Genomic DNA, 18,914 nt, shown 5'->3' with positions numbered 1-18,914 from the left:
TAGGCGGGTGTCCCTTTCATCCCTCACCGCTCCATGTGCATCCCTCCTGAAGCTGCGCGCTGGGTCGAAGTGGACGACCATCCCCGATAGAGGAGGACCGTTCTTCGGTCAAGGTATACGAGTAGCTGCGCTCCCCTGTTAGAACCTCCAAACAAGCTCAAGGTCCATTTAGTGGCTTTTTATTTCAGGATCCTGTACTCATTGGCTGGACATTGCCTGGACCGTGTTTGACATTCAATACATATTTCTCACTTGTTTTAAAGGCATCCTAATAAAACAGTAGAATGCATGACATCTGTAGGGGAATGGGGAAAATTAGACCAAATGCTTAATCAGAGATGAAACAGGAGGGAATCCTTTCAAGGGGAAAATCCCTACACAAGATACTGAAATTAACTTCTCTATTTTTAAAAGATTTTATTTATTTATTTGAGAAAGAGAACATACTGGGGAGGCATAGAAGGAGAAGGAAAGGAGACTCCCCACTGAGCAAGGAGCTCAACAATGCAGGGCTACATCTTAGGACCCAAAGATCATGACCTGAGCCAAAGGCAGACACTTAACTACCTGAGCCACACATGTGCTCCCTTAGATTAATTCCTTGACTGAAAAATACAAGTTGTTGCATGTCAAACACGTGAGCATTCCCCTACATGTGAAAAATTAATGTTTTTTCCTCTTTCCTGGTAGTCAGTGCAACCACATGCAACCAGAAAATGATACATGGGTATCAGAATTCCTTCTTCTGGGATTATCAAAGGAACCAGAACTTCAGTCCATCATATTTGGGCTTTTCCTTTCCATGTACCTGATCACTGTCTTTGGAAACCTGCTCATCATCCTGGCCATCAGCTCTGACTTCCATCTCCACACTCCCATGTACTTCTTCCTTGCCAACCTGTCCTTTGCTGACATCTGTGTCACCTCCACCACCGTCCCAAAGATGCTGCTGAACGTCCAGACTCAGAGCCAAGTCATCACCTATGCAGGTTGCATCACACAGATGCACTTTTTCATAATCTTCTCAGGGTTGGACATCTATCTCCTGGCTGTGATGGCCTATGACCGTTTTGTAGCCATCTGTCATCCTCTGCAGTACATGGTCATCATGAACCCCCGGCTCTGTGGACTGTTGCTTTTGGTGTCCTGGATTACAAATGTCTTGCATTCCTTGTTACAGACCTCAATCGTGTTGCAGCTGTCCTTCTGTAAAAAGGCAGAAATCTCCCACTTTTTCTGTGAACTCAATCAGATGATTCAACTTGCCTGTTCTGACAGCTTTCTCTATAACATGGTGATGTATTTTGTAGCTGTCCTGCTGGGTGGGGGCCCCCTCCCTGGGATCCTTTACTCTTATTCCAGGATAGTTTCCTCCATAATTGGGATATCATCAGCTCAGGGCAAGTATAAAGCATTTTCCACCTGTGCATCTCACCTCTCAGTTGTCTCCTTATTTTTTTGTTCTGGTCTTGGAGTGTACCTCAGCTCTGCTGCTCCCCACAGCTCCCACACAAGTGCAGTGGCCTCCGTGATGTACACAGTGGTCACGCCCATGCTGAACCCCTTCATCTACAGCCTGAGGAACAGAGACATAAAGAGGGCTCTGAAAAGAGTCACTGGGGTTCCAGTGATGTAAGGGCCTATTGTCTGCGGGCTGAAGAATTGCCCATGATTGCAGAGTTCACAGTCTCAGAGCCTAGACCTGCTATTCTTCCATCAGACTGTGGAAGTAGATCTGCTCCTTCTATTTTTTTTTTCTGGAATTTACATTTGTTTAAATCATCTTCTCCATACATTTAACTAACTCACTTCTTTAGGCTTCTCCTCTGTCTTTTACAGAGTTTTTTCCTTTTTCTGTTTTCATATGTCTCCAGTGGTTCCCCAACATTGGAACTTAAACACATGGAAATTTCTGTATCTTACATAAGTCATGTTGGATTTCCTAAAAATATTTTAATTTCAAATGAATTATATCAGACCAATTTTCCCTAGATTTACCAAAAGAATAATCATGACTTGTATTCTTCATATGGAAGAAACTATACATGGCCACTAAGCCATTCACATAACTTTATTGTAGATGAAAATACAAAACCTTAGTTTCACCTTGAGTCTGTCAATCTTTTTCCATCACTACCTTCATTCCTCTTCCTGATAATGTGGACTGTAACACTGTTCACTTTATGTCTCAAGCTACTGACAAGGATGCCCAGTCTGGGAAAGTTTGGACACTGCCCTGTGCCCTGTGCTGTGGATATTCTCATAGTGTCTTCCCTGACCAGAGCCTCTGCTGTGGCTGCACTGTTTCTTGGGTTTTTACTGTGATCACAAGACATTCCTCAGCAACACTCATCAGAGAGCTCTAACAACACCAGGTTTATTCCTCACAGGTCCTGGAGGGCACACGGGGTGCCCAAAGGCCAATCAGGGAGGTCTCAGAGTGGGAAAAGGCATTGAGACACACACACACACGCACACACACACACACACACACACACATACACACACAGAGAGAGACAGAGAAAGGGACAGAAGGAAAGAGAGAGTGCTCCTGGGGAATCTGCTTTTATTAGGGTCCATGGCCAGAGTTTAGGGGTTTTCAATTTAACACATTATTGGACAATTTTATATGATTAGAATTTAGCTGCTGAAGGGCTAAAAATAGTCACATACATGTCAGTATCAAGGTTACACAGGGCTTTCTGGAGACATACATGAAACATGGCCAGGGCAATTTGAGTGCTTATCTAATAATTCTTATTTATTTATTTATTTATTTATTTATTTAGTACATTTTTTAATTGGAGTTCGATTTGCAAACATATAACACCCAGTGCTCATCCCATCAAGTGCCCCCCTCAGTGCCCGTCACCAAGTCACCCCAACCCCCTGCCCACCTCCCCTTCTGCTTCCCCTTGTTCGTTTCCCAGAGTTAGGTGTCTCTCATGTTCTGTCTCCCTCTCTGATATTTCCCACTCATTTTCTCTCCTTCTCCCTTTAATCCCTTTCACTATTTTTTATATTCCCCAAATGAATGAAACCATATGTTTGTCCTTCTCCGATTGACTTACTTCATTCAGCATAATGCCCTCCAGTTCCAACCATGTCAAAGCAAATGGTGGATATTTGTCGTTTCTAATGGCTGAGTAATATTCCATTGTATACATAGTCCACGTCTTCTTTATCCATTCATCTTTCAATGGACACCGAGGCTCCTTCCACAGTTTATGTGGTAATTCTCTTCCACACCTGACAACATGTTTATTCAACATGACTGTCTTTGAAATGAATGCCTCAGAAATCAAAAGCTTAATATCATGCACTTACTCTAAAAAAAATACTCCTGTGTTTCCTAACTGGTCTCATGTTTTTATCCTGTGATTCAGCTGAGGTCCAGAAAGTCCACCATAGCCACTGCAAACACTGATTAGCAAGTATACATGGAAGTAAATATGCAGTCTACATGGAAAGATAAATGTCAATAAATAGATTGACCTGGTATGTTCTTAGTGTCAGGGATGACTATATATATGACTAAGCAAAATTTTGAAACACTCATTCAAAATTTTGAAACACCAAACAAAATATCTTTTTCTTTTTTCATTGTTTTATATCATAGTTCATACTGTGCATCTATTTATTGAAGCATGGAACACTGGTGTCCACACTGCAAGGGTTATTCACCAAGGTGAAGGATTGCTTAGTGTCTTGTATGTTTTATCACCAAACTATCTTCCTGTTCTCAGTTTTGGTTGCTTTTATCATTGTATCTATTCACTAGGACTGTATACAAGCCATTCTGAAAACACGTGTCTTCATATGACAAGTTTATAATCTAATGAGATTGTCTGGAGAGGAGTTGTTCTTATCTGTTCTGCACTTCCTATAATTCCCTACATCGTATTTCTAAAGGTCATCCACAATGTTGTGTGGGGCTGTAGTTCATATCTTTCTTCAACTAATATATCATATTTACTCCATGTATATATGGAGGCTAATCTTACACTTTATGGAAAAACTAAGGCACCAAATGTGAATTGCTTTAATTTAATTTTGCTATTTCTATATCCAAATGTGATATTTTGCCTTTTTCCCAGTTATAAGACTTTTCTCCCACTCCTGTCAGGTCTGACTTAACAAGTGCTTTTTAACCAACATGAGTCATACACCATTAGAATTTTAAATTTTCACTAATTTTTGGAGCATGATTGTACACCATAAACTGTACATATATTAAATGTACAATTTGCTGAATTGAAGGTGTCACACTTGAATTAAGCATACATACTGTATGGGTGCATTTGTAATAACTCAGGAGACACAGGAAGCTTTATCTGCATTTTTATGTTCTTGTTAAAAATGCATTTCACCTGGATACTATTTTCTTATTTCTGAAGGTAATGTGGAATTTGAAATGAATGTTGTGAGGAATAAATAAAATGTTAGATACTCTTTATCATGTCCAAAGAAAACATTTGAGAATGAGAAGCATGTATATGTACATGATTGTATCTGCTTGTGCACATGTCTCTTTCAAATAAACACATACACACACACGTGTACACATACACACACTGGTTTATTATCCCATCTATCATGTTGAAAGAAAACTTGAGAGAAAGTTGCAGAATATTGAAATGAAAAGGAATGTTTGCGTGAACGTGAAACAGAAAGAATGTAGAAATTTTGATAGAAAGATTTAAAGTAGAATGAGTGACTTAATTTTTAGAGTAGGGCACCTGGGTGGTGCAGCTGTTGAGTGTCTGACTCTTGATTTGAGCTCAGGTCTAGGTCTCAGAGTCCTGGGATTGACCAGGTGTCAGGCTCAATGCTCAGTGCAGAGACTGCTTGAGTTTCTCTTTCCTTCTTTCTCTCCTAACCTCTTCTCTTCTCTTCTCTTCTTCCCTTCCCTTCCCTTCCCTTCCCTTCCCCTCCCTTCCCCTCCCTTCCCCTCCCTTCCCCTCCCCTCCCCTCCCTTCCCCTCCCCTCCCCTCCCCTCCCCTCTCATCCCCTCCCCTCCTCTCTCCTCTCCTCTCCTCTTCTCTTCTCTTCTCTTCTCTTCTCTTTCTCTCCCTCTCTCTCTCTCTCTCCTAACTCTCTCTCAAGTAAATAAATAAAACTTTAGAAAACACTTTAGGATGACTTAATTTTATTTTTATTTTTATTTATTTATTTATTATTTTTTAAGATTTTATTTATTCATTCATGAGAGACACAGAAAGACAGAGAGAGGCAGAGACATAGGCAGAGGGAGAAGCAGGCTCCATGCAGGGAGTCCAATGTGGGACTCGATCCCAGGACTCCAGGATCTTGCCCCAGGCAGAGGGCAGACGCTCAACCGCTGAGCCACCCAGGTGTCCCAGGATGACTTAATTTTAATAATGATTTACTTTTCCTTACTTTTTCTTAATGCCTCAAAAGCCTCAAGTCAAGATCATATCTACAATTAAGCAGTGAGGAATACTCTGTAGCATCTAAAGGGGTCAAAACTCTACAAATTAACTCCAATATCTCTGCTTAATGTGGGATTTCAACAAAAAAATACCTTGTTCCAAGGGAAGCTAACTGAATTATTTGAGAGGCTCAAACTCAGTTCCTGCAAACAATATATTATTGGATATATAACTGTATTGGATTCCTTTGTGTGTTGCCACAAATATCGACACTCTTGTCTCAAAACAAATACTACTCTGAAAGTTTTCATGATCAAAAACATGAAAAGGGTGTAGTAGACACTATAAAGGGGTGTTATTGACACTGGGGCTGGATAATTACTTTTCTGGGTGCTGGCCTGTGGGTTACAGGTATTTGGCAGCAGCCCCTCAGACATGAACCAAACAACCATGCCAGAATTTCAGAATTGAAAGCATCCTGACATAATTCTAGCCAAAACTCCATCCCTTACTTGGATTACACATTAGAGCAGGACATTAAATCTCTCTGAAGCTGATTTCTACAATAGAGAATAGAGTTCATAAAAGTCCTACCTATGGGGGGGAGGGGCAAGATGGCGGAAGAGCGGGGTCTCCAGGTCACCTGTCCTCAACAAATTACCTGGAAAACCATCCAATCATCCTGAAAATCTACGAATTCGGCCTGAGATTTAAAGAGAGACCAGCTGGAACGCTACAGTGAGAAGAGTTCGCGCTTCTATCAAGGTAGGAAGACGGGGAAAAAGAAATAAAAACACAAAAGGCCCCCGAGGGGGAGGGGCCCGCGAGGAGCCGGGCTGAGGCCGGGGCGAGTGTCCCCAGGACAGGAGAGCCCCGGCCCGGAGGAGCAGGAGCTGCACCGACCTTCCCCGCGGAAAGGCCTCCCGGGGAATTGGAGCAGGATCCCCAGAAAGGCGGGGATGCCCTCGGGCTCCCGGGGACAGTAACAGAGGAACTGCGCCCCGGAGAGTGCGCCGAGCTCCCTAAGGGCTGCAGCGCTCGGCGGGACCCGGAGCAGCTCGGAGGGGCTCGGGCGGCGGCTCCGCGGAGGGGGCTGCGCGGCTCCGGGAACAGCTCAGCGGCGGCGGCGGCGGCTCGGGCGGAGGAAGAAGCTCCGCGCGGAGGGGGCTGCGCGGCTCCGGGAACAGCTCGGAGGGGCTCGGGCTGCGGCTCCGCGGAGGGGGCTGCGGGGCGGGAGCGCGAATCCAACAGCGCAGGCCCCGGAGCACAGGGCGCTGGGACACAGCCCAGGATCCGGCCTCCCCCAGGGACAGGCAGAGGCCGGGAGGGCCCAGGACAGCAAGGACGCTCCTGCCCCGAGCTGAGCAGATCAGCGGCCCCGCCCAGGGGCCTCCAGGCCCTGCAGACGGAGAGCCCCGGAGCTACTGCGGGAGCTGACTCCAGGGTCCCAGAGCTGCCCCCGCCAATGTGGCTTCCTCCCGGGGCCTCACGGGGTGAACAACCCCCACCGAGCCCTGCACCAGGCAGGGGCAGAGCAGCTCCCCCAAGTGCTAACACCTGAGAATCAGCACAGCAGGCCCCTCCCCCAGAAGACCAAGGAGACGGACCAGTTCCAAGGGAAGTGAAGGGACTTAAAGTATACAGAATCGGAAGATACTCGCCCGTGTTTTTTTTGTTTTGTTTTTTTGTTTTTGTTTTGTTTTTTGTTTTTTTTTTTTTGTTTTTGTTTTTGTTTTGTCTTGTGCTTTTTTTTCTTTCTTTCTTCTTGATTTCTGATTGCTTCCCCCACCCCACCCCCCCTTTTTTTCTTTTTTCTCCTTTCTTCCTTTTTCTTCCTTTTTCTTCTCTTTTTCCTCTTTTTTTTCTTCTTTCTCTTTTTTCTTTTTCTCGTTTCTTTCCTTCTCTCTCTTTCTCTCCTTTTCCCAATACAACTTGTTTTTGGCCACTCTGCACTGAGCAAAATGACTAGAAGGAAAACCTCACCTCAAAAAAAAAGAATCAGAAACAGCCCTCTCTCCCACAGAGTTACAAAATCTGGATTACAATTCAATGTCAGAAAGCCAATTCCGAAGCACTATTTTACAGCTACTGGTGGCTTTAGAAAAAACCATAAAGGACTCAAGAGACATCATGACTGCAGAATTTAGATCCAATCAGGCAGAAATTAAAAATCAATTAAATGAGATGCAATCCAAGCTAGAAGTCCTAATGACGAGGGTTAACGAGGTGGAAGAACGAGTGAGTGACATAGAAGACAAGTTGATGGCAAAAAGGGAAACTGAGGAAAAAAGAGACAAGCAATTAAAAGATCATGAGGATAGATTAAGGGAAATAAATGACAGCCTGAGGAAGAAAAACCTACGTTTAATTGGGGTTCCTGAGGGCATGGAAAGGGACAGAGGGCCAGAATATGTATTTGAACAAATCCTAGCTGAAAACTTTCCGAATCTGGGAAGGGAAACAGGCATTCAGATCCAGGAAATAGAGAGATCCCCCCCTAAAATCAACAAAAACCGTTCAACACCTCGACATTTAATAGTGAAGCTTGCAAATTCCAAAGATAAGGAGAAGATCCTTAAAGCAGCAAGAGAAAAAAAGTCCCTGACGTTTATGGGGAGGAATATTAGGGTAACAGCAGACCTATCCACAGAGACCTGGCAGACCAGAAAGGGCTGGCAGGATATATTCAGGGTCCTAAATGAAAAGAACATGCAACCAAGAATACCCTATCCAGCAAGGCTTTCATTCAAAATGGAAGGAGAGATAAAGAGCTTCCAAGACAGGCAGGAACTGAAAGAATATGTAACCTCCAAACCAGCTCTGCAAGAAATTTTAAGGGGGACTCTTTAAATTCCCCTTTAAGAAGAAGTTCAGTGGAACAATCCACAAAAACAAGGACTGAATAGATATGATGACACTAAACTCATATCTATCAATAGTAACTCTGAACGTGATCGGGCTTAATGACCCCATCAAAAGGCGCAGGGTTTCAGACCGATAAAAAAGCAGGACCCATCTATTTGCTGTCTACAAGAGACTCATTTTAGACAGAAGGACACCTACAACCTGAAAATAAAAGGCTGGAGGACCATTTACCATTCAAATAGTCCTCAAAAGAAAGCAGGGGTTGCCATCCTTATATCAGATAAATTAAAATTTACCCCAAAGACTATAGTGAGAGATGAAGAGGGACACTATCTCATACTCAAAGGATCTATCCAACAAGAGGACTTAACAATCCTCAATATATATGCCCCGAATGTGGGAGCTGCCAAATATTTAAACCAATTAATAACCAAACTGAAGAAATACTTTGATAATAATACACTTATACTTGGTGACTTCAATCTAGCTCTCTCTATACTAGATAGGTCTTCTAAGCACAACATCTCCAAAGAAACGAGAGCTTTAAATGATACACTGGACCAGATGGATTTCACAGATATCTACAGAACTTTACGTCCAAACTCAACTGAATACACATTCTTCTCAAGTGCACATGGAACTTTCTCCACATAGACCACATACTGGGTCACAAATCGGGTCTGAACCGATACCAAAAGATCGGGATAGTCCCCTGTATATTCTCAGACCATAATGCCTTGAAATTAGAACTTAATCACAACAAGAAGTTTGGAAGGACCACAAACACGTGGAGGTTAAGGACCATCCTGCTAAAAGATGAAAAGGTCAACCAGAAAATTAAGGAAGAATTAAAAAGATTCATGGAAACTAATGAGAATGAAGATACAACCGTTCAAAATCTTTGGGATGCAGCAAAAGCAGTCCTGAGGGGGAAATACATCGCAATACAAGCATCCATTCAAAAACTGGAAAGATCTCAAATTCAAAACCTCACCTTACACATAAAGGAACTAGAGAAAAAGCAACAAATAGACCCCACCCCCAGCAGAAGAAGACAGTTAATTAAAATTCGAGCAGAACTCAATGATATCGAGACCAAAAGAACTGTGGAACAGATCAACAGAACCAGGAGTTGGTTCTTTGAAAGAATTAATAAGATAGATAAACCATTAGCCAACCTTATTAAAAAGAAGAGAGATAAGACTCAAATTAATAAAATCATGAATGAGAAAGGAGAGATCACTAGCCAACACAAAGGAAATACAAACGATTTTAAAAACATATTATGAACAGCTGTACGCCAATAAATTAGGCAATCTAGAAGAAATGGACGCATTCCTGGAAAGCCACAAACTACCAAAACTGGAGCAGGAAGAAATAGAAAACCTGAACAGGCCAATAACCAGGGAGGAAATTGAAGCAGTCATCAAAAACCTCCCAAGACACAAAAGTCCAGGGCCAGATGGATTCCCAGGGGAATTCTATCAAACGTTTAAAGAAGAAATCATACCTATTCTACTAAAGCTGTTTGGAAAGATAGAAAGAGATGGAGTACTTCCAAATTCGTTCAATGAGGCCAGCATCACCTTAATTCCGAAACCAGACAAAGACCCCACCAAAAAGGAGAATTACAGAACAATATCCCTGATGAACATGGATGCAAAAATTCTCAACAAGATACTAGGCAATAGGATCCAACAACACATTAAGAAAATTATTCACCATGACCAAGTAGGATTTATCCCTGGGACACAAGGCTGGTTCAACACTCGTAAAACCATCAATGTGATTCATCATATCAGCAAGAGAAAAACCAAGAACCATATGATACTCTCATTAGATGCAGAGAAAGCATTTGACAAAATACAGCATCCATTCCTGATCAAAACCCTTCAGAGTGTTGGGATAGAGGGAACTTTCCTCGACATCTTAAAAGCCAATTACGAAAAGCCCACAACAAATATCATTCTCAATGGGGAAGCACTGGGAGCCTTTCCCCTAAGATCAGGAACAAGCCAGGGATGTCCACTCTCACCACTGCTGTTCAACATAGTTCTGGAAGTCCTCGCCTCAGCAATCAGACAACAAAAAGACATTAAAGGCATTCAAGTTGGCAAAGAAGAAGTCAAAATCCCCCTCTTCGCCGATGACATGATACTCTACATAGAAAACCCAAAAGCCTCCACCCCAAGATTGCTAGAACTCATACAGCAATTTGGTAGCGTGGCAGGATACAAAATCAATGCCCAGAAATCAATGGCATTTCTATACACTAACAATGAGACTGAAGAAAGAGAAATTAAGGAGTCAATCCCATTTACAATTGCACCCAAAAGCATAAGATACCTAGGAATGAACCTAACCAAAGAGGTAAAAGATCTATACCCTAAAAACTATAGAACACTTCTGAAAGAAATTGAGGAAGACACAAAGAGATGGAAAAATATTCCATGCTCATGGATTGGCAGAATTAATATTGTGAAAATGTCAATGTTACCCAGGGCAATTTACACGTTTAATGCAATCCCTATCAAATTACCATGGACTATCTTCAGAGAGTTAGAACAAATTATTTTAAGATTTGTGTGGCATCAGAAAAGACCCCGAATAGCCAGGGGAATTTTAAAAAAGAAAACCATAGCTGGGGGCATAACAATGCCAGATTTCAGGTTGTACTACAAAGCTGTGGTCATCAAGACAGTGTGGTACTGGCACAAAAACAGACACATAGATCAATGGAACAGAATAGAGAACCCAGAAGTGGACCCTGAAATGTATGGTCATCTAATATTCGATAAAGGAGGAAAGACTATCCATTGGAAGAAAGACAGTCTCTTCAATAAATGGTGCTGGGAAAATTGGACATCCACATGCAGAAGAATGAAACTGGACCACTCTCTTTCACCATACACAAAGATAAACTCAAAATGGATGAGAGATCTAAATGTGAGACAAGAGTCCATCAAAATCATAGAAGAGAACACAGGCAACACACTCTTTGAACTCGGCCACAGTAACTTCTTGCAAGATACATCCACAAAGGCAAAAGAAACAAAAGCAAAAATGAACTATTGGGACTTCATCAAGATAAGAAGCTTTTGCACAGCAAAGGATACAGTCAACAAAACTAAAAGACAACCTACAGAATGGGAGAAGATATTTGCAAATGACGTATCAGATAAAGGGCTAGTTTCCAAGGTCTATAAAGAACTTATTAAACTCAACACCAAAGAAACAAACAATCCAATCATGAAATGGGCAAAAGACATGAAGAGAAATCTCACAGAGGAAGACATGGACATGGCCAACATGCACATGAGAAAATGCTCTGCATCACTTGCCATCAGGGAAATACAAATCAAAACCACAATGAGATACCACCTCACACCAGTGAGAATGGGGAAAATTAACAAGGCAGGAAGCCACAAATATTGGAGAGGATGCGGAGAAAAGGGAACCCTCTTACACTGTTGGTGGGAATGTGAACCGGTGCAGCCACTCTGGAAAACTGTGTGGAGGTTCCTCAAAGAGTTAAAAATAGACCTGCCCTACGACCCAGCAATTGCACTGTTGGGGATTTACCCCAAAGATTCAGATGCAATGAAACGTCGGGACACCTGCACCCCAAAGTTTCTATCAGCAATGGCCACAATAGCCAAACTGTGGAAGGAGCCTCAGTGTCCATCGAAAGATGAATGGATAAAGAAGATGTGGTTTATGTATACAATGGAATATTACTCAGCCATTAGAAACGACAAATACCCACCATTTGCTTCAACGTGGATGGAACTGGAGGGTATTATGCTGAGTGAAATAAGTCAATTGGAGAAGGACAAACAGTGTATGTTCTCATTCATTTGGGGAATATGAATAATAGTGAAAGGGAATATAAAGGAAGGGAAAAGAAATGTTGGGAAATATCAGGAAGGGAGACATAACGTAAAGACTCCTAACTCTGGGAAACGAACTAGGGGTGGTGGAAGGGGAGGAGGGCGGGTGTTGGAGGGGAATGGGTGATGGGCACTGAGGTGGACACTTGACGGGATGAGCACTGGGTGTTTTTCTGTATGTTGGTAAATTGAACACCAATAAAAATTAATTAAAAAAAAAAGTCCTACCTATGGAATGAATGTTTGGAAAAAATAAATGTCACACTCCCTATATTTACTAAACTAAGTTATAGTGCATGAAATGTAAATGTATCTCTTATATTTAATAAGCACCTCATATGAGGGACTGAATGACAGTTCTTAACTTGTGACCTAACTGTGAGATTCCTAAATATGTTAGCTAAACTATCATGAAGCCAAGGAGTGCAGTACCCAATATTTTATAGGAAAGAAACAAATGTCCCCCTTTTCTTGAAGAAGGAAATAGTAATTTTCTAGAGATATCAGAGGTTGTATCCCCACCATAAGTCAATGCTTTTACGTAAATGAACTGAGATGAATTCCTTGGTATTAGATTTTTGAGAAAACTTTACCTCAAGGTTGTGATCAAGTGCTGGGAAGTTTAGACCTCTGGAAACAGGAGAATTAATGGAGAAAAAGTAATAAAAACTGAATTTACCTGATGTAAAATGTACTCTCCTAGGAATGGAGAATTAGCTAGAAATACTTCCATTTTGTCCATATCAGTATCCCCATGAGAAATCATGCACTTAAAGGTTGGAGCACCAAGACAGAAATGGGCCTAATGAGCAGAGATGAGGAGCCGTAAATACCTCTTCTGCTACAGGACCTCAGAGTGTGCATTTTGGTTGGACAGAACATCATTGCTGCTTTTGGAATCATAAGTCCGGCTGGGAGACCAATGAGTGACACCTTCCTCCTGTCCTGTCTGGGGAAAGAGTTTGATCTTTGTCATCAACTATCCAGAGAGGAATTGTGACTTGCAAGAGGAAAACTTGCTCTCTGAGTTCCCATGCAGGTGAGTTCAAGAGCCCAACAGACACTGCAGGAGAGGATCAGAGGGATCAGAAGACAAGAACTTGTATCTGAGGTCACTGAGACTCCATCCAGCCCAGATGCCAGAGATCACTGTATTTGTTTGCTGGCTTTACCAGTAAATGAATGCATTTATTTGGGATGCTGAAAAGAATAGTGAACCTTGTAATCAGAAGTGCAAGTATTGGGATCCCTGGGTGGCGCAGCAGTTTAGCGCCTGTCTTTGGCCCAGGGCGCGATCCTGGAGACCCGGGATCGAATCCCACATCGGGCTCCCGGTGCATGGAGGCTGCTCTCCCTCTGCCTGTGTCTCTGCCTCTCTCTCTCTCTCTCTGTGTGACTATCATAAATAAATAAAAATAAAAAAAATTTAAAAAAAAAAGAAGTGCAAGTATTAATGCTGATAATTAAATGGTATAAGTGGAAGCCCAGTTAGAAGGAATTGGGAGGCATAAAGTGCTTCCAGTAAAGGCAGAAGAGAATTGCAAGGATCTTATTCATTAGCAGGACTCCACAAATAGGTTATTAACTCTGGAGAGAGATACAGTGAAGTGAGGGCATGTCCTTTTATTTTAAGATGGGGCATCTTAGACTATGCTTCTACATGGATGAGAAAGATCTAGACCAAGCAATGATTGCAGATACATCCTTGCAATAGTGGTACGTGAAACCTACGTTATCTTCTCTCATTCTAGGAACACACATGAAAAAAATGTATGTAATAGATGAAAATGGGTATGTTAATGAGCTTTAGTTTGCATTATTTTAGAACCTGTGAGGCTGTGAGGCTAACTGTATTTGTTTGTTTGTTGGTCATTTGGTAGCTTCTGTTAATAATTGTCTATGCAAGTCTTCTGCTTTTGGATGGTGTTATAATTGTGGGTTTTTTCTTTTTTAAAAATTTGAACCTTGGGGTTCCTGGCTGATTCAGTCAGTGAGCATGTGACTCTTGTTCTCAGGGCTGTGATTTTGAGCCTTATGTTGGGCAAAGAGATTGCTTGAATATAAGATCTTTAAAAAAATAAAATAAAAATTTGATTCTTTTTAACAAAGATTTGGAATTTTTATACAAACTGACTGTTGGCCATTTAGTTATTTAATGTCCATATAAATGTATTTGTGGGGTATGAAGGTTATGAATTTAGTTTGGTCAAATAGATCAGTCAGGGATTCTGGGCTCTCTGGATTGCTTAACTCTTTTTTATTGAGGTATAACTGACCTATAACATCCTCTTAGTTTTGGGTGTAAAACATAATGATACCATACTTGTATATATGACAAAATGATCGCCACACCTGTCACCATGCATCGTCACAAAGTTTTTCTTGTGATAAGGGCTTTTAAGCTCTACTCTTTTGGTGACTTTCCAATTTGCAACGTGCTATTGTTCACTGTAATCACCACTCTGCACATTCCATTCATGTGTTGCCTTTTCCTTTTTCTTTTTCTTACTGAAAGAGTGGAGTAGGCACTTCAATATTCAATTATCACTCCTTGATGTACAGGAAAAAGAAAATGCTTCATCTTTAGTGTTGACAAATTATCTTTTATACATGTTTCCAAATATGTCTGTTATTATTTAGTATAGTTATTTGGCCTTTTGTGGTTAGATCTCTTTCTGAAGTTTGGGTCACCTTTGGCCACCATCTGAATGCCATTTTTCTTTACCATCTGACTAAAGATAATCTTTTCATTCTATAAGCCTATTAGAATTCATAGATACTTACATAAGATGAAATTACATCTGTTATTGATTCCCCACCATGCCCTAAGTGCCTTTCTGATATATCTTTTATTTCCAAGTCCTTGGCAATTTAATCTTAAATGAGAAGTAATGACCCATGTTGGTGTCATTAAGTTATTGATTGGGAACAACAAAGAGCTTGCTCCCAATCAACTGATATAATCCTAGCTCCTTATTTCAGTGCCTGTGTAACATTTCATGGTGTGACTTGGCTATTCACATACCTGTGGTTGTTCATATTTTTTCTCAAAGAAATATTATTGTGTCCTTGCTACAAAAATATTTAGGGATTTTTATGTTAAAAATTATTTCTAAACCAGGGGCCATCTTGACGCTCAGGGAACTTTGAAGCAATATCTAGACATGTTTCACTCACACTGGGGAGGAGCAGGTGGTGGTCAAGGATGCTGCTAAACATGCTATCATGCATAGGGATACCCTCCACAGAGAAGGATCTGGCCCAGAATGTCAGTCAGTGCAGAGACTGAGAAACCGGAACTTAAAGAATATCTGTATTTTTAATATTTATAGCTGCCTTCAGCTATAAATGTTTGTTTTCCCAGCATTCCACACCTCTTATTTCTGCCAGCAAAATTAAGGAGTGTGACCTTCACTTCCAGATTAGAAGTTCCAGCCCCAATCAACATGGCAGCTCTTCATGAGCTTTCCTATCTGATGGGTATGAGAAAAATATTTTTTGTTTTTTTCTCCAACTATCATTCACCTTGAGCAAAGATTCAAGTATTGAATCCACATTTATTTGTCCATTATTTTTATCTCTTCAAACATTTCATGCCTATTTCCCACACTTCAGTGCATTTCAAATTATTTTTACAAAGTTGTTATTATTAAATCAATTTTTGGTTGGGTGTTTTGGTATATAATTTTTAAAAAATGTATGGAGTTAAGTATGCTTTCCATTTTACTTCTTATTTTCTCACCTTAATCATAATTATATTACCCACCTGTAAAGTTTATATGCACTTTTTCCTATGTTCATCTACAAAGGATCATTTACTTTTACGCTGGTGTCTTTAGCTGTGCCCAAGATTGCGAATCTGAGAAAACCACCAAGGAGCCGACACTGAAGCAAGTACAATGAGGATTTATTAACAAGCTCGAGCTTGGGTCCAAGTATACCCAACACAGCAGAGCAGGGACTTGGACCCTGAGGTGAGTTACAGCTGGGTCTTATTAGCAAGCTCAAGATTGGGTCCAAGTATACCCAACATAGCAGAGCAGGGACTTGGACTCTGAGGTGGGTTACAGTTGGGTTTTTATGGGCTGGTCTAGGGGTAAGGTGAGGTTTTTCAGTAAGGGTGGGGGTGGCACAAGCTCTTGCTTCCTTATTCCAATAAGGGCGTGCTTTGTGTTTTTTTTCTGTAGCCGGGGTAAAGTAGAGTTCAGTACCTGGTCACAGTGGCGTGGTCACAGTGGCCTGAGATGGCTACCGAAGCTACAATAGCTGTACTTGTGCCAATGTTAAACTTGAATGGCCCCAATTTTCTTGGCCTCCATATAGTTCCTTGGATTTTTTTAAAGGTGGGTACAATAAGGAACCACTTCATTTCCTCCCATACAGTCATTTGTGCCAGTGTTAATTCAACAATCCAGGCTGTTGCAATTAAAGTACAACCTTCCCATCTGTTAAATGTCCATGTCTTACTGACCTAATTCCTGACTCATTCAGCAAATAATTACAGAACAATCACTATGTGCCAGAAAGTTCTAGATACATTTTATATTATATTCTCTTTGCTAAATAAGCTACTAATTCATGTTGATATTATTCAGTTAGTGTGTGGTATTTCATGTTCAGTTTGTTTTTCATGTTCCTTTCTGTTTTGCTTAATACAACTGTGTAAAATGACCCTAGTTAATGGGTTTCATCTCCTTTGCCCTTTCTTGTTCTATAACTTCTCATTTTCTTCAATGTATTTTTATAAAAAGGCTCATATACCCCCATAGTTTGGGAAAAACAAAAGTGAACAACAATGCAGATGAAGTGCCTGCTCGTACTGCACACTGGGGCAAAGGCAGAGTGCAATAAAATGTGTGTGTCATATAATGGCCTCATGGAAAAATCACGTGAAAAAGCTATCTTGAGCAACAAGATGGATTGTCATGGCAAGTGCAGGATGTAGACAGCAGGATCTGGGGTTAAGGAAGGAACCAAGATCAGAGAGTGTCCACTGGACTTGTCAAAATGATCAAACCTCAAAGATCAGGAATAACAAAGAAAATATGTCACATAGACAAGTGAGGAAGGGGCTTGCTTCACCCCACACTGGGCTGAATAAACAGTGATCAGTTAAATAAGTACACACTGGCCACAGCAAAGCAAGTCTTCTCCCCCATGATATTTAAACAGCCCAGCTACTGTTCTACTTTCTCTATTTCTTGTTGTAAAGAGTTGGTTTATATCTTTTGCTCATTTGTCTCTATGAACATTCCATCTATAACATGTTTCACACCATGAAAATAAGACTACTGTGGCTTTCACTCCTTTATTATTTTTGCTGGGCATCAAGAGGATCTAAGGAGGTCAGGACTGTCACCAGAACCAAAGACTATTCTTCTTCCTCCTGGTCAGTCTCAGGGGTCACCTACACTATTGGATTTGTCTTCCCTCTCATGTCCACGCCATTTCTCTTTTTTCTCTGTCTTTACTGTGCAAATTGCCCATGTTTCTTTAGATTGATGACTAGGCAGAAAATGAGCATCCCCAATTTTATTTGTCCACAGTAGATTCTGGGTACCACTTCTGCATTTTTAGGGAAAATATTACAAAATTAACAAAATCTGGCAGGATTGATCTGTATCCACTATTGGCTTACCTATCATAACCAGGGGTGAAAAGGTATGTTAGTTGTAGCCCAGGAGGCCACAGTGGGGGTCATGGTGTGTGTGTGTGTGTGTGTGTGTGTGTGTGTGTGTGTGTGTGTGTGTTGTGAACTGAGGGCAGTCCTCAGAGCAAGGGTACCGCAGTTCACATATTCACATTTTCAGAGGCCACAACTCAATCAACAGAAATTACTAATGGGGGTGTCCATTTTGATTCACAGGACATATTTATAACAAAATTAAGAAAATCCTGCAAAATTAATAAAGTGAGGGACTTCCCTGTGTCTTAAAGTTTCAGTTAGTACATGGCTGCCTCCTTCCTCAACACGCACTGCCACCACCTTTCATCACACTCCTTCTTGCTTCTTCCCAACACCCTGGCTTTCATTTGAGCCTTGGTTTTCCTAATCAAACAGCTTCCCTGGGGAATTGGCCCTGGCTATTCCTCTGATGGATACACACTTCCTGAGATAAACTCTACTACCCTCCTATCTCCCTCGAGTTCTTGTTCACCTGATATCTTTTTGTAGGTCTTATGTGGACATCCTGTAAAAAAAAAAAAAAAAGATAACACCCCATCAACTCTCTCCTTTATACCTGTTTTTCTTGTCTTCAGAGCTCATCTCACCATCTGACATGCTATTTGTTTATTTGTATTTCCTTATATTTTCTCTCCATCATACAATTATAAGGACATTTTTTTTCCTCAGCACTCTATATACATTGTCTGTGCAGTGCCTGGAACATGGTCAGTATTCAGTATGTATTCCTTAATGGAATGAAAAATATTCTCAATAAAAACAGAATCTACATTATGCTTGAGGAACAGACAGATGGAAACAGAATTCCTGATGAGAAATGGTGTTAGGGATGCCCTAATGGGGACAAGACCACACGCATACTTTGAAACTAATTTCCTGATTGTAAAATGTAAGCGGTAGCACTGATGCTAGGTTACTAATGCTTGCTTCTGTAAAAATTCATCATTTACTTTTCTATATATTGGTAGTTACCTTCAACCCATGGAACCAGGGAACCTTACAGGAGTTTCAGAGTTTCTTCTTTTGGGATTTTCAGAGGAACTAGAACTACAGCCACTCGTATTTGGGCTTTTTCTCTCC

General features: G+C 41.2%; 1 protein-coding gene across 1 annotated transcript; it reads left to right on the top strand.

Annotated features, from left to right (window-relative positions):
* Positions 1-697: 697 nt before the first annotated feature.
* LOC121495071 (olfactory receptor 7A17-like) lies at positions 698-1,636 on the top strand. Its single transcript, XM_041762367.1, has one exon. The coding sequence runs from the start codon at positions 704-706 to the stop codon at positions 1,634-1,636; it is 933 nt and encodes a 310-aa protein (XP_041618301.1). The 5' UTR covers positions 698-703.
* The last annotated feature ends 17,278 nt before the right edge of the window (positions 1,637-18,914 follow it).

The sequence above is a fragment of the Vulpes lagopus genome, chromosome 7 (assembly GCF_018345385.1).
Source record: "Vulpes lagopus strain Blue_001 chromosome 7, ASM1834538v1, whole genome shotgun sequence".
In the NCBI taxonomy this organism is placed as follows: domain Eukaryota; kingdom Metazoa; phylum Chordata; class Mammalia; order Carnivora; family Canidae; genus Vulpes; species Vulpes lagopus.
This window is presented reverse-complemented; position numbering and strand designations above follow the sequence as displayed.